Source organism: Astatotilapia calliptera, chromosome 14, assembly GCF_964374335.1.
Source record: "Astatotilapia calliptera chromosome 14, fAstCal68.1, whole genome shotgun sequence".
In the NCBI taxonomy this organism is placed as follows: Eukaryota; Metazoa; Chordata; class Actinopteri; order Cichliformes; family Cichlidae; genus Astatotilapia; species Astatotilapia calliptera.
This window is the reverse complement of record NC_137435.1, coordinates 25792978-25820166: the sequence shown is the minus strand read 5'-3', so window position 1 is coordinate 25820166 and position 27189 is coordinate 25792978. Positions and strand designations below refer to the sequence as shown.

Below are 27189 nucleotides of genomic sequence, written 5' to 3'. Positions count from 1 at the left end.
TAACCTTGGCCACCCGTGACCCTGTTGCTGGTTCACCACGGTTCTTCCTTTGACCGCTTTTGATAGATGCTGACCACTGCAGACCAGTAATCCCCCACAAGAGCTGCAGTTTGGAGATGCGCTGACCCAGTCGACCCAGTCATCTAGCCATCACAATATGGCCTTTTGTCAAACTCGCTCAAATCCGTGCGCTCGTCCATTTTTACTGCTTCCAACACAACTTTGAGGACAAGATGTTCCCTTGCTCCATAATATAGCCCAGCCACTAACAGGTGCTATGATGGAGATACAATCAGTGTCATTCCCTTCACCTGTCTGTGGTCATAATGTTATAATGTTATGTAGTTATTTCTTGACAACTGTAGACAGAAATGTGGACACCTTACCATGCTCATTAGCTCATTGTCCGGATGAGCTAACATTTCATTTGTCACATTTTGGATTAAAAAGTGCCTAAAAGATTTGCACAGAAACATACGCACATGTCATTAAACGCTCTCACTGCACACTCCAGATTTCATCCTTCTACATCCTTCTAGTGTTAAAATAGAGTTTGGATGGAGAAAGGATTGGAGATGAGGAGGGAAGAAGCGCGGTCCACAGAGATAAAGACAGTGAGCGATGGAGACTGGCAGAGCAAGGGCAAAACTGCTAAACAAAGACAGTTAGCAGTTATGTTGTTTGTTTTCCTCTTTTTTTCTTGACTTTCCTCGTTCTTGTCTTCTCAGCTCTCCCTCCAAACTGCACTGTGTCCCTGGGAATTGGACTTGTTGGGAATGCTAATTCATCTGTGGTGCAGGTTATCTTTTACATTTTGAGTAAGCACAAGGAAACAGCTTGGAAACAAGCTATGCTAAGTGTTCTTAATCGAATCCCTCAGTTACAAAAAAAATCATGTTCTTAATCAAATATCTGCATTAAACGTTAACACAACCTGATTTTGATGACAATGACACTTTTTCCAAATATTTGAATTAATTGTAAAGTTTATCTGAAAAAAATAACCTCAGCAAATTGAATATAATAGTGATCTATCCTAGTAATGGAAACTGAAATTGTTCTACTTTATTATTTATGTTTTATTTGCAGTACTGCAATTACACCTTAAATATATCGAAAATGTTGCTTTTCTCCTCTTTTGTTTAAGTGCACCTCAGCAGTGTTGCTCTGAATCTTAAACACAGCAGCAGTCATTATTTTTGCAGTAGCTGCAGTGTGAAGTCAGCCACTCCGTGTCAAGGTCAATTTGCTCCTTTATTGTTACATAACTCTTGGACGCTTTATCTAAAACACACTTCTTTTTGGCCAAGTTGAGCAGTTTCTAACTTTTAAAAGCAGCCCTGGGTCCTTGGTTAAGAGTGCAGCAAAGATAAAATCACTGAATCACTGAAACTGACGTGATTAACTCATCTGTATGGATCTAATGTCTCAGTGTGAAAACCAGGATTATTTACAGTTTAAAACTGATGAGATCTCAGGATTTGCCAGTAAACAGGTGGGAAAACATTTTCAACTGCTTAAACCACATGTTTAAAAAGTCTGTGTATCCCCCATGGCATCGTCATAACTTTGCAAACTGACAGCCATGATTTAACATGACTGACTGAGTGTGTCATCATATTTTGTTCTGATGAACTTTGGTCTGACAGTACAGTAGAGCTATGAGAATAGCTACAGACAAGTCTCTCACAGCGTACACCCATTACATCCTCATCTATTTTCTCTACCATCAAGTGTGACAATGAAACACAATTTAGCATCCTGCCCTTTGCCGTCTCTCTTCCCCCCCCTCCCCTGCCAGCATCATGTCTGGCCTGCGCGCAGCGTGTGGCAGGTAGCTAGCATTATGCTGACCTTTTCTGCACTGTGGATTTCAGCCAGTTTGAATCAGACATCTCAATCTTCCATGAACCACCTGAGGCAGCAGCCCTCAGCATCGTCCTGAGGAGGAGCCAAACCTTAAAGCCACACAAGTAAAAGTTCTGCATTGCACGCAAAGGCGTCCCTGGAAAATAATTTTCTGTCAGCTGCATATTTATTAAAAAATCCATTCAGCAAGCTGTGTCACCTTAAAATTAAAGGTGGTGCATGTTTGTATAGTATATACATAGTATACTACACATAAACACCTCTTAATATACAGTATGAATGGCATGAGATACTTTTTAATGATACTTCAAAAACTTACACATTTGATTTAGCCTTTGCAGTCATTTTTGTCGCCCAACAAAAGGTTTGAGGTTTTGCAGACACGTGACCACTAGCCACGTTAACTCATCCGCCATTTTGAATGTACGACAACCATGGCGACAATGTAGGATCAAGTGAATGAGGCTCCAGTTCCACAAGCCTAGAGAGTCGTCTGTGACCATCTGGAAACCACTTGACACCAGGGGAAAAAGAGTATTCCCCAGCCGGCTGACAAAATCCTCCACGTGATTGCATTGGTAGCTAGCATGTCGCAGCCACCAAATTAATCACCCTCCAGCTACTTTGGGAGCTGTAGCGAAACTGTGAAACAGACAATGCAAAGTAGAAAAAGCAAAAAAATGTAACAGCTGTGCCTAAGCGCCGCATCCAACATGTTTCAAACGTGCAACTTTTACTCTGAAGGTGAACCTATCCCACTTCCACTTTGCAATGAACTTTCTCAAATTTTACTACCGCTGGGCTAAAAATTAGTGGGTATTTACAGATACATGAGAAACTACAGACAACTATGACAATTTCCTGCAACCAAAGCAAGATCTAAGAGGTTTTTGATGCAGCAACCTTCTTTGCGACAGATTTTATCCAGTGACAGACAAAAACCACCATATTGGCCACATTCTTGACTAATGGGCACGTGGCATCACATGATAAACCTCAGCAGCTAAACCTACAACAGTTGAATACCTAATGCTTGTTTTAAACATCAGATTCTGACTGATGAATTCTGCTTTGATGAATTTCTGCTATTGCATTAACTGTAATTCTTAAACAGTTAATGCAACACTTTTGTTAAAGCCCTTGAATTAAAACAGAAAGTCTTCAATTACATCTTGATTGCTTTAGTTAAAATCTAATGATCCCTTTAAGAAAGTGTTTGGGGGGAAAAAATGTAATAAGCAGAGACCTCACACTCTGGGTGGGTGGCAGTCTGCCTCAACCAGCTCGGGTGAAAGGAGAGAAAAAAGTCCATGAGAAAAATTAATGCCTTATGGATCTATATTAACCCGAGACACAAGCACAGAGAAACTTTCCTCCTGCGATCTCTATCGGGAAATATCCAAGTGAAGTAAAAATAACCACAGTACATTTTGAGTGGAATCGTCTCAAATAACCTAGAAACTGTTTCATTCAGTGTTGTTTCATGTCAATCAAGCATCACAAGTGGTGCATGTATCGTAAGGCTAAAATTAGCCAGTGTCTTGAACCAGACGTGCAGTTTAGGCTGTGAAGGTACAGCTGGAAAATGGAATCAAGAAAGCAAATTGGGTCGACTTGACGTCTCTGAGATCGGCAGCACTTTTTATGAACATGAGAAGTCGGGACAACTGACAAATAGTTAAGGAACAACATCAGTGTGTCAAAAACATAACGAACGCAGGTAAAGAAAACTCTGTTTAACCGCGACTACAAAGTGTGTTTAAAATGCTAAAAAAGCTGCTCACTCACAGATGAAGATGCAGCTTTCATCACCAGACATGAATGTCCAAGAGTAATTCAGGCCAGGTGTTTGCTCTCTGCTGAAGCTTTGAGTGCACAGCGGTGGTCAGAATGGGACAGGAAGCAATCTAACCGGAACATTAATGATGTAGGAGCTCATCTGGCCCTGAATCCACCACAATTCACAAATTATTGACTGCAAAATGAAAAATGTGACCTTGATCTGAGCACAGTTTAGATGAAAAACCATTAGAAGAATATTGTGTGCAAGTTTCAATAAAATCTGACCGGGACTAAAGGAGTAGCAACCCTTGAGGTCATCACTCCTTCAGCCAGATGAGCTGAAAATAGCAGCCCTGCTGAAAGCTAGGCTTGCTCGTGATCATGACCTTTACTGGGAGATCGGCCAAACTTAAATCAGGTACAGATCGATTTTGATGCACCTGATCCCAGAACTTTTCGATCACACCTTGTATCTACTACTACTCTAGAAAACACACTGTAAGTTTTGATATGATTTTGTTGATGATCGCTGCTTGACCACCTTAAGAGTAAGAGCCACCAGTACTCCTTAACTATTGTCAAACTGTTACAAACTATTTTCCTGTTGCACATGCCATCAATTTATATTCACCTCTGCAAAAATGTTTCTGATAGGTACACTAAAGATGATTAAGGCATTTCATCATTATATGTAGTTTTATTTGCACGGCCCTTAGCTTTAAACAAACCCAAGTTTCCCTTTCTAACTGGTAGGATGTTAGTGGTGGAGAAGGACTCATGAGAATATACATGACTTATTTATAAATGATGGTAGAGTGCAGCGACTGGATCAGTGTGTGCAATATCAGAGGACTTCCACAAAAAAATTGGACAGGAAAAAATAATAAATATTTTAGCTTCTGTGAATCTGAGTTGGTAATGATCTCTAGTTTCTCTATAACTTCAAAAGCTGGACTGAAATTAAATATATTATGTGTTTAAATACGTGGGTTGGCATTCAAGCTGGACAAATGTTTAGCAAATAAACTAGAGTATATATTTTTCTTGTAAGAAATGAAAAAAAAAACACTTTAACACTAATATTATATTAGATGATAGTTGAGTTGCTCTCTTCTTTTCCACAGCGAGCAGCTCCATGTGTGTGATCTGGAAGACCTTTACACTGGATGCCTTTCCTCACATAACCCCCAAATGGATTTGTGTCTCTTCCCAGGATTGAACTGGAAATCTTCATTAGTTGAATGTGTAAACCACTACAGTATTTATCAAAGCATCAAAAATAAATTGGAAGAGTGGGCCACGAATCAAAATCCTTCCAATCAATGGAAGTCAAGCCATAAATCAAAGCAGCAAACTCACCGTTTTCTTACCAAGAGTTCAATTTTTAGGTTAATTCAGCTTCTGTATTTGTTCTCTTTTACAGTTATGCTTATGTCACTGTTGTGTCCATTTATCTTGCAGGCCTACATACAGTTTCTCTTCACTGGTAAAACTATAGCTATACTGTTTGTCTTGTGATTTAGGGGTTATATACTCCAGGCTGCTGTTGCTTTTTATTTAGCCAACTCTGTGTTTCAGCAACAGGAGTCCTCCTCGGAGTTCAACCGATACAAGATGTAGAAAACATTTTGTTATATTTTTGTGTATACCTAAAAAAAAAGGTTCTTCTGTTGTTTTAAGAGCTCTACATGGTGACAGAAATAGGAATGCAGGCCACTGGTTTTGTGTGGGACTACATTGAACCTAAGAGCAAAGTAAGAAAATTTTACCATCAGCCTACACAGAACAGCATCTCTATGACCTGATTAGACACTCAGTGATTTGGTCTAGTATGTGCATGTTTGCAACAGTAGTGTTTGTTAGTTTATGAGAAAAAAGGTCAAACCTAATCGCTCAATTCACTGATCATTCTGCGTTTGGGACGATGTGGAGAAGCGGGGCAGTGAAGCAGAGTGAAGTCTACTCACCCAGTCCTAAGCAAGATACTCTGAGTCCGGACTTTCCAAGGTTCCTGCATAAATAGGAAAAAAGAAATGTGTCAGGTCTCGATAAAATACAAACACCTCGGCGGAATGAACACATCACCAAACATGATCTGCATCATGTTTGGTGATGTGGATAATATTTTAAAGACGAGACTAAGTTGTTAATCTGACCGATTACAAACTTTACCTTCAACAGTGTCTGCTTACAGGCATTTTCACCTGTAGTTGATATTAACCTGTGTATGCAGCAAAACGTCAAGCAGACTGACAGTCTGGAGACTAACAAGCTGGTCTTTTTTTTTACAAGACTCTGAATTTGGCTTTGCTTGACATAATCACATGACAGTTTGACAGTACGCTTCTCTTCCTGATTTCTCTGTGAAAAGTTAAAATGAATTTCACTCATCCAGGTCTCCAGGTAATCCTCCTATACAACCTGCATGGATGTATAGGAGGTGGAGATGATGATGAAGCTGATTAAAATGGTTAGCTGCCCTTTGATATTATGTTTCCATCCGCAGGGAGGAGAAAATCACACGGTTATTAATAACAGTGTGATGAAGAGAGAGACACGGGTTAAAGCAGGTTGGCAGAGTAATAGAAAACTACACCGGTGCAAACAAGATGCATCTAGCAGTGAGGATTATTTGCACACATGAAAGGTTAAAGAAAGATCGTAAAGGTGTCAAAACTGTGTGTGTGTGTTTACTATTGAGGAGCTCTAATAGCCTCATTAGTGATGTCATTAACATACATCTTGCAGAGTATGTTTTGCATCCCTTTAGTATAAAAGTAATAAGACCGTCCTCTTATGGCACAAATCAGCATGCTGCCTGCAACCTTATTAACCCACCAAATCAAAGACACGCTGATAACAGTGTGCAGAGTATCTCAAGACATTTGCTCTGTTTAGCATTAAAAAAACCACTGGACTGAATAAATACACATAAAAACTAAATATTAATAACAATAATCTCTGCATTAATTATTCTTTTAGGGACAGCACAAAGATGAGTAAATGTAAAAGTTGCACATTTCTAGGGCTGATATGGGAACTAATGATTCCACCCTAAACATCTAGTGGGCACCTACCAACATTATCTAAATTTTTTGAAGCTGTGTTTGTGCCCAGCTGACAAATCTGATTGGTAAAATATGTGAAGAAGATTAAAGTAAATTAGTTGCAGTGATGGTAGTCATGAACATAAGCTGCCCTCTGTTAAATTCCTTAATCAACCAAACTGTTGTCCTCCATATCCAGATATACAAGTTGAATATTCACCGGGGACCTAGATTTCTCACCCCACGGTGTCCCCATGGATTAGTGTGTGATCAAGATAAAGTCACCATTGGACATAATAATGCAAATGCACACCAACCAACACACATACTCATAGCACACTTTTAATACTGACTTCTGGGGTTTAAGCAGGTGCAGGGATAAAACAGCCGCTCCAATTCATCAGCCTGTAGGCAACACACACGTGAATGATTTTCCTGGGGGAAGCTGTTACAATATGTTGTGCTTGCACTTTTGTACTTGCTACAGCACTGTAGTTTTAGAGGATAGTATATAATTGACCTGGAATTGTAATCTACGTCATCATTTTTATATAAAAACTTCTTATCGTTCGTTCTGCAGCCTGAAAAGTTGAAAGCCCAAAAAAGGAACCACTGTTCATCATGCTGCTGTACGCTCTGTATAAAAGTTGGGATGAAAGCATGCACAACTCTTTAAACCCCTAAAGCAGGACACACACACACACAGGACAATGAAAATATCGAAAACTTCCTTAATCCCTTTTATCTTTCCTACTGAAGTCTCTGACCACCTGTACTGCAAGTCCATACAGACAACATACAAGAACTTAAAAGTGCTGATAAAGTGGATTTTATCTAAATGTAACATTTTATCTATTTATTCATTGAAAGTTTATGTAAAAAAAAATAAAAACAAAAAATTTAATCCAACCAAGTTTACATTAAAACACATCATGGCCTCACTACAGCATCAGGTTTGCAGATTTTTATGGATTGGGCAGTGCATTATTCACAGCTGTCAGCATCTTTCATTTTGGCCCACCTGTCAAAACTACTTAAGTTTTTCATTACCGATGAGACCTTTGTATCAGAATACTAAATCAGGTATAAAAATCTGTTTTAGATGATGCATCAAATCCTCTGACACCTGTAAAATATCCAGAAAGGACATTAAGAACAAGGTGCTCTTGAACAACACGTAACAGGAGCTACTTTTACTCTGTAAACAGCAACAAAAAGTTATTATAAATTATGTTTTTATTGTATTACTACACTTTTATTATCCTTTAATAGTGAAATATGGTTAGAATCTGCTTCTTCGCCTTTTACCTGTTTATGATTTCCATACAAAGCCAAAGTTCATCCACTGAAGTTTCTTAATACTATGGTCAGAAAACCGTATTTAAGTACGCGTCTGTACTGTAAATATGACCAGAACTTTTTCTGTAAATGACTGGAAGCTGCATTTTGCAGTCTTTCACCTGATCTTCACAGACTCAGGCTTTAGCCCTCCCGGTGACCCAGAACAGGAAAGCAATTTAGAAAATGTATAGAAATGTGTAGCTTCCAGTTATAGAAAAAATGAGGATATTTATAAAAAGCCCAAAGTTATGGCCTTTATTCAGGGCAATATTTGAATTTAGATCATAGAAACTAGAGGTGCTGAGTCAGTCAGTGGATGCCCCTGCTGACGATTAATGATGATGCCTCTGTTTCCTGGCCACGACCATGAGCGATGATAATGCAGGTGCACTCTATTTAAGGTCTAAAGAGAAAAGCTTTGTTTGAGCCAAAACAGAGCATACATCTACCAACAAAGAACTAGCAAAGCAAAAAACTGCCCTCCATGATGACTAATAAAGAAGCCACCAATTCATTTAGACAGAGCATTTGTGCAGCAAATGTAATGATGATGGGCTATGTTTGTAATGTGGAGCCATCCTAAAACACTGCAGTATATAATGTCTGATAGTCTGACCTGAAAAACTCTAAAGAAAACTCAAAACTACAAAACTCTGAACTACAAAACAAACCATATAAGTCACGCAATGACCGACAGCCAGACAGCCTTGTTTCCAGTTTTAATTGTGGAACAGTTGGGGTGACAGTCAACACCTCCAAGTCTGAGGCCATTGTTCTCGGTGAAATACTTCTGGATTCAAGAGCAGAGGCTGTCACAACAAGATTAACGGGAAGGTGTAGTGTGGGGTGGACCAGTTGGTGCAGTGTCAGCAGTATTGCGGGCAGTGTACCAGACTGTTGTGGTTAAGAGACAACTGAACTGAAGGGAAAGCTTCCGATGTACCAGTTCATCTATGTCCGAACGTTAATCTGGGCAATGACCAAAAGAATAAAGTCTACAGGATCCTGCAGGAGGATCTAGAAAATGTGGCTGAGGGAAAGGACATGTGGCTGCCACTGTGACTCGACTTGGGATAAGTGGAAAATAATGAATGGATAAATGATCCGTTTCTACTTGACTCTTAACAAATCTCTACTATAACATTTACCATTATACCTGTGACAAAACTCCTGCCTCCAGTACATCCTATAGGTTGGTTCTGAGATATGAGATAAACACCCTACTGCATGTACACTAGCTATTGTGCAAAATGATTTGAACGTCCTAAAACAAAGAGTAGGTTTCCAGAATAAAACTTTGACTTTCCTAAATAACAGCAAAGCTGCAAACTTACTTGAATTTACCTCAGGGAATATAAAATAAGCACAAAAAAAATAATCTGCATGTTTTGTAGAATTTTTGTATTTCTCCAGTAAAACACATAACTTCTCAGATCAGGTCAGGCGGCCTGGTGAGCTGACACAATATGTCCTCTCATTCAGCTTTCTGAGGCTTTAATTACATGATGGATAAAGGAATGACGGTGATGATGATATTAGATGAGACAGAGAGGAGGTTTGAAAGAGGAAGAAAATACGATTGCTCTCTATGCTCCATAGATGAAGTAAGAAAGTGATTTCCCCCACGTCAAAAGCTTCTTTCAAATGGTTCTTCATAGTTATGAAACCATTTACAGCCAGACGTAAATAACCAAGCCACCACCACCAAACACGCACATGCTAATGCAAACCAATACAGCCATCCTTTCCCATCAAATATTTATTGAAATATGAAACCTGCCCCCCCACAGTCACTTTTCCCAACAGATCTATCAAGCCTTCCCAACAATGAGCCTATTCATCTCCGCTTAAACATGTCTTCATTTGCCTGATGATGGACAGTAATGACTTTCTCTAATACCCCCGGCACTATAGGCAATATTATCCTCTCTCTTCTTCTGCCAAAAACAGCCTCTCTCTGTTTCTCTCCTGCAAGCCAGCAGTCCTCATCACAGATCTGTCACTGATTACCTCTCCCAGTATAGTAGTGAAAGGATCTGCAATCGGGAAAAAAGAAAGAAAAAATAGGTTGTATTTCAACTCTGCATTTTTAACATTAGTTTGTTTTTACTAGACAGCGGAGTGTAATTGGCCCGGAAGCATTGGGAATGATCTAAATGTGACAAAAGACTTTAGTGTCAGTGTTGCTTGTGCTTTAATCCCGTCATGATAATAATGACTAAGATGTCTGTTGACTGAGGCAGTGTCTAAGTTTGTCACCAGTCAGGTTGTATTTATTACTACGACTGGACTCATTTATTTTAGACGAAATAGCAGATAAAAGCTGGCAGACAGGAAATTTCCCTGAATTTGAAAGTAAACGACCGATAAATATGCCCTGCTGCAGCGGGTGGAGTAGGCAGTTATCATTTGTCATAATGACAAACAGAAAGCTTCCCAGATGATGTAGGAGACGTCTATGAGAAGAGGCGCATATAAAATCTCTATGCCAGTTAACTTCGCTTCCTAAACCTAACCAACTAGTTTTGGTGTTGAAATACACGGTGTGAAAATAACTGTGAACATCTGGCTCTTCAGTTCAACATATGCCTGCATATATGTGGACTTTTATTTACAGTGAAAACACCGATATCCTTCAGCAAAGGTGCAACTACTGCCTTTCTGAGCCGCTGGTACTTACAGGAAGATGCCCACTGGTGAAAAATATTGAAAACAGGTGGAAAGCACTTTAAAACGAATTCATACTTTCCTATCAAAACTTTACGAATTCATATTAGTTGAAATGTTTGCACCTTTTTCTCTTTATTTATTCATGTGCATGAAACACTTTTAAAACCCAAATCAATAAACACTGTACACTTTATTTTGAGGTACAACTGATTTTAAAAAGTGCATCACGAGGCAGCCTATCTGCTCTTGTTATTAGATGATGTCTAACAAAATAATTTCAGGTCTACCATTGGTTTGATGATATTGTGGATGGATCTTTTAAATAGATTAGTTTCACATTTGTAACCCTATTGCAAATTAAAATCAAATTGCTTCTCGTGATATGCAGAAACAGTAATGAGCCACAAGAGACTGGCTGACACACTTCTCCATCGAGTGTAAAACAGTCTGTGAGAAAGAGAGACAGAAAGAGAGTGTCAGAGAGAGAGGGGGGACGACGACGAGGCACTGGATGCATGCCTAAAGGCCACCTGAGCTCCGGATAAAGTAGGTTACAATGTTACAGTAATCACACTAATTCTGGCAGCATACGTTGTTTGTCTGTGGCATCGCTTAATGGAGACATCCCTGTTTAAGTGCTTTAGTTTCTTGTACTTGTATCTGTAGATATTGCAGCACTCAGATCAACTCCTTTGCATGTCATTTTTCCACATATTCTCACATATGCCCTGACCTTCACATTCATCTCCATTTGTACATTTTTTTTTACAGCTTGTCCAGTTCAGGGTTACGGAAAAAAGCTAGGCTATACCCTGGTCAAGACACCAGTCTCTCACAGGGATAAACACAGTGAGAGACAAACCAACTCACACCTACAGTATTGTGCAAATGTCTTGAGTCACTCTTCCTTATATATTTTTAGAAAAATGGGGGGAAAGGTGCAGTGATTTACTAAAATGTGAGAAACATATATGAAAATACAGTGTAATATTTGATATGACCACCTTTATTCTTTATTTATTCCATTATTCTTGTCTTCAGGAGTAGTTCTCCAAGCATTTGAAGGACATTCAAAGCTCGTCTTTGGTTGTTGGCTGCCTTTTGTTCCGCCCTCAGTCAAGATGATCCCACTCTGCTTCAATGACACTGAGGTCTGGACTCTGGGGAGGCCAATCCATGACTGATAGGGTTCCACTGTGTGTTTTTCTATCCAGGTATGCTTTCACATCATTAGCGGTGTGTTTGCGATAATTGTCATAGTGAAGAATGAAGCTGTTTCCAATCAGATGCTTTTTAGACAGTATGGGATGTGGATATCATACTGGTTTTCTGTGTCCAAATTACACAAAATTTGAAAAGATCTCCAACACCACTGGCTGATTAGCAGCCCCAGTCGATGACAGAGCCTCCACCAGGCTGTAGATGGCTCCTTCATACATACTTTCATTAATTTGAACAAAAATCTTCTGTAATTTGGTGTACATCAACTTTTTCTCCCTGTTTCCCTGATTAAGAATAGTTTCTTGGCAGCCACTGAGACCATTTCTGATGAGGCTTCAGTGAACAGTAGGTGGAGATCTTGAGGGCCTAATGTATTTCTCAGGTCCTGTGTCAGGTCTTTGCCTGATTTTTTTCAAATTTCCATGGGAGACTAGGGTTGGGCGATATGTAAAAACTTTCCAACCAACAATCTTAAGTCCAATAAATGATGGGCAGAGCAATGTAATCATGCACGGACTGATCCAGATATGGATGAACTAATTGCCCCCAAAAAAATAATGTTGTCAATTTGGGATTTCTTTGGCTTTAAACTGGATGAAAGATGTAAACCCAAGGATGCAACCGAAGCAGTGTGCCACTTGTGCTCAAACATGACTACCTTGCATGGGCATGTATGTGTCCACTATCCGAACACTTTCTGAACATAGGCTACTTCCTTTCTTTCTTTCTGTTATGAGTTTGAGTAAATTAATCGCTGCATTTGGGCACACTCTGAGGAGGGTGCATTTGCTCGCAAATGGAAGAGGGTGCTGTTAAAACAGCGCCATAATTTTTTTTTCTGTTGACTGCTTCTATTAGCTCCATCATTATTAGCAAACTTTCTCATGGGCAAATAAATAAATAGCCCTTGTAAAAAGAATCGATAGTCAATATATCCGCCAGACTATGGGAGAAATTGCATACTGTGCTGAGATATGCCAAGTTGTGTGCAAGTTGATTTGCTAAGTGTTAGGAAATCAAACTCTCAAACTGTGTTATCTTTGGCATTTGCTGTAAATTCAACAAAATGGAAATACATTGTGTTTTTGTCATAGAGCAAGTGCCTCAAGATGCAAGAATTATAATAGTTTATTTGCAAAGTTGGTTGTTTTGTGTAGACTGGTTCATCTCTCAGATCTCTCAGAGATCATCGAGAAGTGTCTTAACAAACAAAACAATAAACCTCTGAAAATGTCAGGTATAAAGAATGGACTGAAAATGAATGAAAAAGCAGCCAACGCCAAAAGGAAAAAACTATTGCTCAATACCACTTTTGAAAAGTCTTAAAACCCTGGAAAGAAAATATAATGAAACAAGGGGTACCTCAAGACTTTGTGCAGTACTGTAAAGTCAAGTTACAATCACCAGTTAACCTAAAATGCCTGTCTCTGAAGTCTGAGTACCAGAGAGAACACACCCCCATACAGACATACAGGGGTGCGGTGACACCGCTGTGTCCCATGTAGTAAATTGATCAGACCTTGTTTCCACCTCTCTGTTACTCAGTTATTTAATTCTAGATTAAATTAGAACAAAAAATAAGACATTTTATTTAAAACACATTTAGATGAAGCAAAGTAATTACAGAAACATGCATATATATAAATAAAGTGTTTTGCCAGTAGAGAAAAAGATCGGTTTGAACTATGTAAACTAAAAATATGCAGCGTTGTGAGTCATTTAAAAGCATACTGTATAATCACATTGTTGCCATGAGTCCTCCTCCTCTGACACAAACCAACATCGTTGCTGTCCTCTCACTTTCCTTTCACCTCCCACTTACGTGCCACCATCTTTTAAACATTAACTCGCTACACGTTTCTTCTGACTGCATGCGTCACTATCGATCACATGTTCAACGGTGAAGCCAAAGTAGAAAATGTAAAAAACAGAACATAGGGATAGATACTGTACTGTATGTGCTCCTTTGTTTTGTTTTTGTCACAGCTGGAACTGAATCGTTTTTTTCTTGCGTTCTCGCCATCTGTCCAACTCCTCGATTCATCTTTGCCGACTTAGCTTCACCATGAAGAGTAACTGGGCCAAGTCCTGTTAGTTATTTTTTTCTACACTGAAATATGAATAAATAAATACAAGTAGGAAGAGTAAATGAAAATGTATGATACTATATAAGCTTTGTGTGTGACATGCACATTTACAAGCAAGCAAAGTACTAATATGCGCTAATTATGTCAGTGGAGATTAAATAGAAACCGCTTTAAATAATTACCACGCAGTGTGGACTTACTGTGTTGCCTATTTTAACTGGTTCCTTGTCACAAAGAGAGCAATGATAGATTAAAAGACTTCATTTTAAAGATGAAACTTTCCTGAACCAAATCAATAAATGAAGGAAAATGTCACACTTTTATGGGACTAACTGAACACAAGTTTGTTCAGCTGTGTGCAGAAATCTTGAGCCAATCTCATTTCTTTAGATTAGAAAAATGGGACATTGAAACATGTGCAAACATACAGTACATATACAGTATAACAAGCTTAAAAGTCTTCATTTATCACCAGAGCTTGAGCTCTCTTACACAACCTCTCTTGTCTTAAACAGTCTTCAGGAATAGTTCTCCAGGCCTCTTGCAGGACATTCAAAGCTCGTCTTTGGATTTTTCTGCCTTTTTTTCTGATCTCTGACCAGATGACCCCACACTGGTTCAATATTGCTGAGGTTCTGAGGAGGTCAATCCATGACCGATCGTAATCCTTTGTGTGTTTTTCTATCCAAGTATGCTTTCACTGCAGGGCAGCGTGTTTGGGATCAATGTGCCTTCCAGGTGATACTTTTCTGCATTGTAAGTCCATCAATTTTGACAAGATCCCCAACACCACTGGCTGAAATGCAGCCCCAAACCACAGATGGTTCACCCCAAGAATTAGGTTCCCTTTTTATAGGTCAGTGTCGTGTTGTTTAACATTAAAAAAAAGGAAAATGGTCAGGTAGGAGGACGAGACTGAAAATGAGTGAAAAACTACTCCACTGGAGAACTAATATCTTAAACCACAGCCTTATTAAACCCTTTATGAAATAAACAGTAATATTTGTAACTTCTACTACTTTTGTCCCAGAAAAGGAACAAACCAACCAACATGTGTGACCACAGATCTCCATGTTACTGTTATGTAGTGTCCTTAAGGCTGCAGCTCTAACACAAATTAATAATTCATTTTTTCTTTCTAATATTGTCTACTACTGTGGAGCTCAATTGGAAAACGTACCGATGCCCGTTATTGCAGAAAAAAGAGGCTAATTCAGTTTTTATGTGGAAATATGCTCACGTGTGCCCTATACATACATGTGCGTGTGTCTATACATCCATTTGCATCAGCTCACATGTTGTGCCTGCTAGTGGGTCCATCTGAGCGAAAATGTTTCCGTGCACTATAGATCAGTGTCGTGTTGTTGGCATATGTTGGTGCATACACCAAGGAGCAGTCTCAGCAGTGGGGTTATTCAATGTCGGTTAAAGCTTGAGCATTGAGTGGGTGGGGTAAAAAGGTAATGGGAGGAGCTCTTAAAGCCTGCACACAGACAGAGTAATGCAGCAGCCTGTGTATGGGAGCAATATAAAAGCTTTCACCTAGCAATGAGGGCGAAATAATACGACTAATAGGAGCAGCAGGAGGTGAACGTTCAGCCAATCAGTCTTTGGACAACTTTACAGTTGTGTGAGTGTGAAGAAATTTAAGGTTTCACCTGTGTGTACATAAGTGCATGTCTGTGCATTATAATAACACTCCTTAAGTTCCAACTGTCCATCCAGTTAAGGGTTGCGGGGTGGGGGAGGGGCCTATCCCAGCTCCCCTTTTGGCCCATACATATATACCTACGGAGATGTATACAAATAGGATCCTGGATCGGGTGCCAGCCCGTCCCCAACACATTCACACCTATGCGAAGTTTAGATTGAGCAGTTAACCAAACCCCACTAACTGCATGTCTTTGGATTGTGGGAGAAAGTCAGAGTACCTACACAGTCACGGGGAGAACATGCCAACGACACACAGAAAAGCCCCAGGCAAATGGTGGATTCAAACCTCGGACCTTCTTGCTGTGAGTCAACAGCGCTAACATCCAGACCTCCATGCTTTCCACTCTTTAAGTTTACAAATACAAACTCTTTTTCTGGCATGATTTAATGGACGTCCTGACTCAGAAACATAAGATATCATGGTCCTGGGTCTGACCCTGCGTTTTTGACTTTGGACTATCAATTGTTTTTTTTATCATCTGTAGGACTCCTCCTCAAATATCTCCCAGTTTCCCTGGTTTGGCTTTATAAACATTGTTCCTATGTTCGCTGGTTATTGGAGAGTTGTTTTCTGTTAATCACTTCCATCATCTGAGTCTACTTTTGGGGTCCACTCTCTCCACTACAATATGACTTGAGGATATGATAAGCTCTTGGTATGCTGCATGCTCTGTAAGCTACTTCAAGGGGAAACTGATTGAGAACTGGAAGAAAATTTGACACAAGCGAAACATGGACACGAGGAATGAGTTCAGCTCGCTGTACAAGGAAATAATAAAAGGACCTACAGTGTACTGTAATTCAGCCCCCACAATAGGGGAATACCACCAGGAGCTATAATGGATCAGACACTCCCATCTATTCAGCTCTGTTGGAACAGGATTGCAGTTGTAGTGATCCCCTTGTTATGAAAAAATACATACATGCTTAATTTTTCTCTTGAGGCAAATCTGCATTAAGTTAGATATTTAAAATGCAAATTACCAACAATTAGCTTCACGCTTACAGAAATGAGCCGGGAATATATATGCACAGATGTAATGGTGTTATTGTTGTACGTTTGCTCACGAGGGGCGAGAGAAATGAAAAGACGTGTGGATTCCGGTAAAAATCAGTAGGCACCGTTAACTGTGCGTACACGTTACTGGCACAGCAGAACAGTTGCAGAAGGACACAACCGGGCACAGCGCTGTGTGCGTCTGCAGTGACTCAGACTGGCTGCGTAGGCAAGGATACTCATCACTCAGGCCTGAATCATTCTGCCAAAGTCTCTGATCTAGTTGTTGTCAAGTGGCCTTCTTGTTCAGCGTTAGTGGTTTCCAAAGTATCTCGGGGAAAGAAAGGCAATTTCCACAAAACATGATCCATACCGCTACAGAGCCTCTGTTGGTGAGTCAGGTAATTCTCTCATCTGTTGTTCTATAATTTTTCCCTTTGCCATATTGAACCAAGCTGATATCCATCATCCCAAAACAGCACCCCACTCATGCAGGCGCAAATCAATTTCCCTTCAATTTTCAGAGGTGCTGACTGCAGATATTTCACGCTACTGTCAAAAACTATTCTTGAGGGGCTTTTTGCAGTAGATTATGATATTGTGGGGGGGGGGGGGGGGGGGGATCTGCAGCAGCTTCAAGTGAAAACTAAGGACAGACTGTTGATGAAATCCTGAACTGAAATATATTTTCTTGTTAGTTTGCAATATTTTGATTTCTGGCAGCGCAGAAACAGAAATATTGTACAATTTTATGACAGACTGTATATAAAAACGTCATTTTGAAGCCTTGGATTTGGCATTTTAGATGTTCCCATCATTTTGAAACCAGACTTGACAAGCAAGAGTGGGCTCTAATGGAAAAACCAGGGACAAGGCAGGCTAACACCTTATGACTTATCAATTACAAGGCAGCCCTCCATCATAGCTTGCTTTATTGTCTATTTCCTGTAACAGGAACTGAAACTCCCAACTGAGACCATAAACTCGTGAGGGAAGTGTTCACTGAGGTCATAAACCAAGTTAGAAGGGGATGTTTTCCCTTCTTCTATACATTTCTATAAATCTGGACTTCTTTTTCAAAGCCAGGTGATTCACCCTCTCCTGGCCAATAGAGAAAGTGGATTTGCTTCACTTTTCAGGCATTCAGACAAGCAGATCAATATACACGTACTTACACATGCCCACTGTTTCAGAAAACTGCAAATTTGTTTGGATTTGTTATTTGAGAAGAACAAAATGAATCCATTTTTTTTCAAAGTGTCTAACAACAGATCTTTCTGGTTTAATTTCCCCGAACCTCAACTGTGGTCCTACATGACTCAGAGCCTGGGGGCAAAACAAAGCAAACACTAAATGAGATTTTTCAGTGATCCCACATTTTCCTTCAGCAAACACTGTACCCACACAGAGAGGCACACATGCATACACACAGGCGTGCACAGACACAAACACACACACCTTAAAGGCTGTTTCGTTGTGATGCTTTTGTTAACTGTTCTGAGATTCTGCACTACGATCGTGACTATATTAAAAAGGTCTCTTTCCTGTTGTTGAACACGGATTTCCACGCAGAGGGAGAGAAAATGAAGATGTGGATAATAAGAGCAGACAAAAAGAGTGACCGACCAACTGACCCAGAATTAGTAGCAGTGTATTTACTAGAGAAATTATGTCAGCAAGCTTCTTGTCTCGTTGTAATGTGCCACATTAATCAAATAACATTTTACTAAGTTTAAAAAATTTTTTTTTAAAAATCACAGATTTCAGCATCAGCCAGAAGACAGACAGACAGACAGACAGACACACACACACACACACACACACACACACACACACACACACACACACGTTTTGATTATGAGCTTTCAAACGTGGTAGTCTTTTCTTTTTTAATTTAGTTTCCAAATCACAACAAATTACACACAAACCTCTGAAGTATTGACAAAACAATGAAAAAGAAAGCGATTATTTAAAATCTGTAAACATGAGGTGGATGATCAGTGCAGCGCTGTGCCAGGTGAGGCTGATGCTTCATTGTGAGCATGGGGATAGAGGGGTACACTGCTGTAAGCGTCTGAAATTTATGTTTTAGTGTTTCAGACGACTTTTCTTTCACTTTCACTTTCTTCACAAACTTAACAACTTAAATCGAATCTCTGCGTACATGTCGCTCTGCTTTTGCTGCTATAAAATATCCATCTCACCGACTCGGAGTAACAACAAAATTGTGATCACACCACCGTTATGTATTTGCAGACCTTGTAATTTACTGATGATTTCTATCACTATGTGCTTGGAATAATGTTGTGAAAGGGTCTCTGATGTTTTTGGGGTTTTTTCCATATTAACTCCAAGAGAATCAGTTGCACAGGTTCAAGCTCCCGGCTTTGCACAGGAGTTTGTGCTTTAACATGAACAGCTGGTCCAGCATCATCGGCTGGATGATAAAAACATAATGCAAGATTAACATGTCAGACTAAATTATCATATATATTAAACATTATTTGTTGGCTAAACTCAAATAGGTTGTTGTGAATTTTGCATTTCACAGGCTTTTAAAAATGACAGCCACTGCAGATTCCCATTGGATCCAAATTAAGGATGCCACTTGCAACATTCCCATTATCAGACTTGGAGAAACACTAATCCTGTTTAAACAGGGATTAGCATGTATTTCTGCCTGAAGTTCTCTGCAACTAAATGAGGAATTAACAAGCTTCATACAAAATAACACATTTTCACACTGTAACAAATAACATTTGGGACATCTGGGGCACTAAAGTCCATTTTTACACCGAAATCTTGATTGAAACAGTCTGTCAGACACACCAGAGTGCACACATACAGATGAGCCTAAAAGCTGTAACGACTGCTGGCAGAGAGTCAAGACCTAGTTTTAACAGTTCACCCCCAAACCAAATTACCATTATTATTTTTATTTTATTTTTATGTTTCTCTGGCCTGCAGTGCTATTTATGCACTCCCATATGGAAAAGATATATATAAATCTTTGTTTTGTTTTTATCTGTCTTGTATGAAACTTGTATGAAAAGCATACAAGAGTGAAAACACATATAAGATCCCTTGAAAAATTATACAATGAAACTTGTATGTTTTGTATACTTAGTAAAAAAAAATACATGAAAGTAATGAGAAAGTGGCCATTTTCATGAGTAAATCATATATGTTTTTACTATTTCTTTTCCATATGGGCTGTCCAGGCACGAGTTGCCAAGTTTTGTGGTTATCAGCTGTAGAGATGTCTGCTTTCACTTGGATATAATGGAACCAGATGGCACTTGCCTTGTGGCAAGCATCAAAAAAATCATTTGAAAGCCTCGGCAGAATGTCTCTTTTCAGAAATCATAGATGGAATTTTTCTTCTGCAGAGTGATACAGTTTCTGTGAGCACCACAGCCCGGGGATTATTTGAATTATGTGGCGAACCCTTTAATACAGAGGAACAGTAATGAGTTTGCAGTGTGCATTATTAAGATGTACAAATTAGGAGAAGTGTACCACATCAGCAGCTGTTAAATAAAACTCAGCATATCTGTCTGATGTCTAGAAATATGGCAGCTATTGCCACCTGTACAGCATGTCTGTTGCTGTGACAAGGACCACAAGGCTGATCTGTTTCTCTGTATTGAGAATCATCCCCGAGCAGCAGAGGATCAGCCAGCGACATAAGGACAGGACAAACAGAGCCACCTCAGATATACTGTATCTAAGTGGTGCTGTCACCAGATGATTTGTAGATCGAGTCCCTGAAGCAATTTGGAAAACACAAGCGAAGAAGTGAAATGAGCATACACGATCACTGCCAGCTGTGCACATATGAAGTGGGTGCACGAGTAAAATTAAAAATTAAATATGTTTTCCTTCCAACTGTAGACACCCTATCTAAAATGTACAAATAACAAAAACTCACCATTTAGCAATAACAAGAGGCTCTTTGTTGTGTTTTCTTTTAAGCTGTTTGTTCAACTAATCCTTATTGGCTGCTTTATACATTAATTAGGACTTCAATCAATAAAGGAGATTAATACATGGGCACACACTCACACACTTTCAGACAAGCCAGAGAGTCTGAAACAAAACAATAATAGTAATAAATCAAGAAATTTTACAAACTTTACTTTACAACAAAATTAGGAGCCCAAATGGAAACATACATCCTTTATGAGATCTTTTAATCTATAAAGACAAAGAGGCAACATTGCTGTCAAGCAAAAAAAGTTGATGTAATCTCCTATTCAGGCAGTCTAATTCATGCAGCCTATAGCAGGGAAACAATGGTTGTCCGATGAATGCCAAACAATTAGTCTAGACCTTTATTAATTATTTAAACATAAGGATTTCTTTCATCTACTGGGTCACGGTCGGTGCGTTAGAGATGCATGATATCAAATTGCTATGCTACAAGGGAGAAACCTCAATATGTCTTTAAAAAGCACGAAGAAAATTACAGTAAATGATAAGCTGCTAAGCGACCAAGAGAAACGCTATGGAGGCATATCACGCAAAATAGACTACTTAGGTGTCCTGATGACTCTGTGTTGCTGAAGTCCCAGTTATTACTTATCATTCCAGTTAAAAACCATTGCAATATAAATAGATGGGTTTTTTTTAATTATTATTATTAGTTTTTATTATTGGTCTTAACTAGGAAACACAAGGACGTTGCTAAAGACATTGTCACTACTAATGGACCATATAGAATAACCAACTGCATGTATGCCTGTATTACTGTAACATCACTAATCAGGGTGGCACTGTGGTGTAGAGCTAAGCACTAACATGCATGTGTCTTTGTCTGATTCTAAAGTAGCTGTAGATGTCTGTCTGTTTGTGTTACGCCTGTGATGGACTGGCGACCTGCCAGGGTGTACCCCGCCTCTCACCCAACGACAACTGGGAGAGGCTCCAGCTACCCGACTACCCTGTGAGGAGTAAATCTGGTAAAGCTAAAGGTACGGTTTTCTGTGGTACTCCCAGCATAACTTAAAGAACACTTGACTCTTTGTAATAAAGACTACAGTCTGCAGTGCTTCGAGCACTTCTGCTACTTTTAGATCGCTCCCTGGAAGTCACATTTTCACTTGCGTTTCTGCATCTCTGATGTATGCTGGATCTTCTCCACTGTGTTTAAAATGTGACCTGAATTTCCGTCCGGGACGAAATTGCAAAAAGCCAAATCTGGCAAATCACACTAAACTTTTCAATGCACTTTGAACGAGTGCAATGGCATGCAACAACAGTTCTGCAGATTCTTCTCACTGAGGAGTTTTCAGTTGAAATTAGCACTGACAGTCCAACCCCAGGGAACTGAGGACCACCTGGCCCTGCACCTGACCTGATGTGCTGCTGGGGCCTGGCTCTTATTATCACTGATGATCCTAAACATGAAAGTTGGGTCAGCTTGACATGAACGTTCACTGCAATAGTCCAGATGTGCTTCTGCAAGTGGTTAGTATACAAGGAAGAACTCTAAAGACAACAGCAGGGCTGAAAAGTGGTTCAGAGGTGCACAAGGAAATGAGTTCAAAGAGAATAGAAGCAAAATTCAAACCAGGGGTGCTTTTTGCTTTTGATCTCATGAAGAAATCAGCTGAAGATCTCCAAATGATGTCTGATGCCAAAACAAAGTATCTAGTTGTTTATTTTCCTGACCCAGAACAGAGAGACCCATGAGAAAGAAAACAAAAAGCTTTATCTTGGGGTAAACACACATTGTAGATAATCAGTTCACCCACCCTCTACTTGGTAAAAAAAAAAAAAAAGGAAAATAGAAGTAATAATTGTCTATAACCCTGTTTAAAACTCTCCCCAAAGAGACTGTCGCTGCTGAGTGGAACACATGCAAGCAAGGTTTCACTTCACCATGATTAAAGGAGGAGAATATATTCACTTTAATAGGCTGCGATGACCCTCGGGGGTTTCCATCATGGGTAAAGCTGTAAACTAAAGTGGAACAACTTACACAATGAAACACCATCAAAAATCACTGACGGCCAAAAAGCTCGCATCTGCAAGACACAAAAGTAGACATGCAAACAATCTGCAAGCTGTTGAATAAACACACACAATCGCATATGCAAGCAATAACGAGACAAATCGCAGCGTGTCAAAAATCTCTTTCAAAACATCCACAACATAGTACTGACACAAGTTCAGAAACTGAATTGAATTTTACTCATGTGGAGAAAAGTCAAAGCCAGCACATTTTCTAGCGATCACAGTGCTTGTTGGGGGAACTGAAGTGTGTGGGCCACAATCAGTAAATCCTTCAGAACAGCCGACCAGAAATGCTCTGATGGGATTTTCTTTAAGTTATCGCTTTATAGACTTGATTGAACACATGTGCACACAGACTCTCACACCACTAACACGAGTACAGGCGCAGAGCCACATACAGACATACCATAAATTGGTGGACACAGGCGCATGCACTCCCACATACAACTGCATGCGCGCGCGCACACACACACACACACACACACACACACACACACACACACACAGATAGTACTGCGAGTGCACACACTGTTAGAAGAGCATCTTAATAAATGTCATAAAGCTGCTGTGGAGCGTAAAAGTCATAATATACCAGCACAGGCTTTTCTAAGAAACAGTCAAGCCTGGCCGGTTCTACGTACAGCACATTATTATTACTCACTGCTGTTTCCACGCCGTTACCACTGCATATTTATAGTTCTAATAAAAAAAGAAAACCGAAATGAGCTATGATTCTTAATCATACTTTTTCATAGATATAAAAAAGGTGGAAATGTCTTTTCACACAGCAAAACTGAGGCTCTGTAAACTGACACTGCTCAGGGGGGAAACCCAATCAAATTGTATCAGATTATGGTTTTTGTTATTGTTCTAAATCTCTCTGATAACCTTTATACTGAACACACTTAGAGCTGCATAATGTTTCTTTTATTTATCTGTAATATATCTTTCGCTAGGTTGTCTAATTAATTGATAAGACCCTATACTGTATACTGTGCAGTGTACAAGGAGACCGGCTGACATTCAGACTGCTTCACTATTTAAATTCAGCCTCTGTGTCCCTTTGAAGGATCAACAATTGTCTTCAGCGCTTTGATTCAGTTCTTCACAAACTAAGTTAACCTTTGCTAAACTAAGGTTGACTTTACAAAAGGTTTACAGCTTAAACACCGTGAGAAAAGTCGAGCATTCACTAAACTGACATAGAAAACAAGATGCATCCAGTACCGTGTAACTGAAGCTGAAATCTGCACACCAGAATTATTCAATATATAGGAAAACTTGTGTTCCAGCACTTATGTCTCCTTGTAATACTTTCTAAACACTTCATGATTGATTTGGGCACAATAGAGTTTCTCAAATCTGCTAAAATAAATGTCAGTTAGTCGATATGTCGGTGAGTCTAGCATGGAAGTGAATTAGTTTATGTAAGTCCGGCAGCATAGTCACCAGAATAAAAAGGCTTGTGGTGCTTCCTTACCATGGGATCAAGCTTTCTTAACAAGCCTGCACCACTTGTACCTCACTTCATTAAGTACACCTTACTAGCACTGGATTAGTCCCTCTGTTGCCTTCAGAGGTCCTTGTATTCTTCATGACATAGATTCAACGAGGAGCTGGAAACATTCCTCAGATGACAGCATCACACAGTTTTGTCAGCTGCACATCCATGATGTGAATCTCCTGTTCCACCACATCCCAAAGGTGCTCTACTGGACTGAGATCTGGTGACCGTGGAGGCCATTTGAGTACAGTGAACGCATTGCCATGTTCAAGAAACCAGTTTGAGATGATTTGAGTTTTGTGACATGGTGTGTTATCCTGCTGAAAGCAGCCATCAGAAGATGGGTAGACTGTGGTTACAAAGGGATAGATATGGTGGGCAACAACACTCAGGTAGGCTGTGATCAAAGCTCAGCTGTTACTAAGTGGCGCAAAATGTGCAAAGTGAAAAAGCACCAGCCTTAAGCATTGATACAAGGAAGGAAGGATCCATGTTGTTTCTGACCCTACCATCTGAATGTTGCTGCAAACGGAGAGACTTATCCAACCTGGCAACCTTCACACAAAGCCTATGCTTCGTCAGTTTCATGTTCTTAGCTAACAGGAGTTAGCTACAGCAGCCCATCTGCTTCTAGGTCTGACGTGTTGCATGTTCAGAGATGCTCTTCTGCATACCTTGGTTGGAACAAGTGGTTATTTGAGTGACTGTTGCCTTCCTATCAGCTCAAAGCAGCCTGACCATTCTCCTCTGACCTCTAACAACAGCTTTCTGGATATTTTCTCTTTTTCAGATCATTCTCTGTAAACAATAGAGTTGGTTGTGCAGGGAAAATCCCAGTAGATCAGCAGTTTCTGAAATACTCTGGCCACCTGGCACCAACAACCATTCAAAGTCGCTTAAAAAAAATCACCTTTCTTCTGATGCTCAGTTTCTTATCCTGCATAAAAAATAACTTTACTCCAACAAGCCTTTCTTTAAAATTATTTTGCATGTGTGTCTTGCTTGGCAACCACAATATGCCTGACAGTCAAGAACTTTTCATTATCCTTTATTCATCCAGGTACACGTCTCATTGAGATTAAAATCTCTTTTCCAAGAGAGACCTGGCCAAGAGGGCAGGTTTTTACACATCACAAACTCTTTATTTGATTACCTCCCTGCTTATTTCATAGAGGTATAAAACATCGGGGGAAAAAATGTGAAATTTTCACTTTTTATCCTTACAAATGGGTTGCCAGATTCGGTAATAAAATCTTGCATCCATCCACATTATTCATTGCTTCCTGAGCCAGCAGCACACTGCAGCAGACCTACTCTCAGGTTATACTACGCCTTTCCGTTCTAGTTTGTTTTCTGTTTTATTTGAGATTCGCAAGTTTAATTTGATGATATTTGTTAATGATCTTTGTTTTTACTCTTTAGCTCACTTAACTACAGCATGTGGAATAAAGAACATAAGGAATTAAGGAGATGACCTTTGGTGAGTTCATAAAAAGTACAGAACATGGTTTAAATTCTGTTTTGCCTCCAGTGCTATCCTTTAAACCAGTCACCAAACAGAACAAAAAACAGAAGCTCCACAGCGTCCTGCCACATTATTCTGACACCTGCCTTTTGCAACACCACCCTACTTCCCACAGCTTTGGGCCAACTTCTGCACAAACCTGCTAACTACTAGCCAAACGGCAGGAAAATTTGAAAAATTGTGACACAAACCTTCAATTTCAGAATAAAAGCTGTGCCTCACTACTACAGCCATCATGTTTCAATTGCTGCAACTTTTACCTTGAGGCACAATGGTCCTCATTTCTGGTTTGTGTCATACTTACTAGTGTTTAGCTAGTAGTTAGCGAGCCACTCTGCTAGCAGTTGTGCAGCACTGCAAGCAATTTGACAGAGTGACTCCCAGTAACCATTCACCAATTATTTGGGGAAAACACGTTTTTCCCGAGCAACCTGTTGTTGCCAGATGGTCATTGACCATCTCTATACCTGCTTGAATGGGATTTAGCAATCAGTTTGATACTGATGGCTATCAACCTCAACCAACTATTTGCAAGAAGTCAAGGGATTGTGGAGCAGGGAAATTGTTTTACTGCTATTGTTAAATAATCATCATCATCACCATTGCATTAATAATATAATTTACAGTATTGATATTGTATTCAGAGGTTTAAACAGTGTGTGTGTCTTTCAGAAAGACTAAGTTGCAGTTGACAGGAAGTTGCAGAGAGTTTGCAGGAGTGAAAGCAGAGTCTAAGATATTCTGAGGAGCAGGTTAGACGAGGCTATTTGAATTACTAGGTTATTCAAATTGTCTGTTATACTTTTATATTCTTTTATTAAGCTTTTAGTAGAGGTTCTTGATTAAAACATTTATTCAACATAGTACATGTAGTTTCAGTTAGGTTATTACACATAAGGATGAGCCTCTGGTCTGGTAAAAGGTCAGAAGTACAACGGGTGAGATGAGAGAGCATTTGAGGACGACATAGACACACACACACGCAGTTAGAGAGAATCATTTATAGGTGGAAGTTTAATCATGTTTTGCTTGGGGTTGCAAAAGAGCAGTTTGTCGCAGAACTGCTGCTGATGTGTCAAGATGACAAGAGAGCATCCGGCAGTGACAGGATGTACCTGCCATGAAGACGAAGACAACGTTCTTTTAAACTGTGTTAAAAGTCATTGTGGTTTTGATTTGACGTATGTATATATTCTGTCTGTGACGTATGAAGGGGCGTCATTAATTCAAACCCTGATGCTATAAAAATCTGTGTATGCTTTGATTAAGTCGAAGATCAATCCCTGTCTGCATGCAGACTGGTCTTCCCACGCCTGTATTCATTAAAATCAATTGTTTGACCAAGATATTCTGGACCAATGGTTGTTTGTACTCTCCTTCCTCAATTATGTGAACCTTAACAGGATGCATATTTT

General features: G+C 39.6%; 1 protein-coding gene across 3 annotated transcripts in view; it reads right to left on the bottom strand.

The window, feature by feature from the left end:
* kcnab1a (potassium voltage-gated channel subfamily A regulatory beta subunit 1a) overlaps positions 1-27189 on the bottom strand; it is a 134828-nt gene that overhangs the window by 28441 nt on the left and 79198 nt on the right. For all 3 annotated transcript variants that reach the window (XM_080288532.1, XM_026191253.2, XM_026191254.2), the window contains exon 2: positions 5619-5662. In XM_080288532.1, the coding sequence (XP_080144658.1) occupies positions 5619-5662 (44 nt within the window). The remainder of the gene's footprint in view (positions 1-5618; positions 5663-27189) is intronic.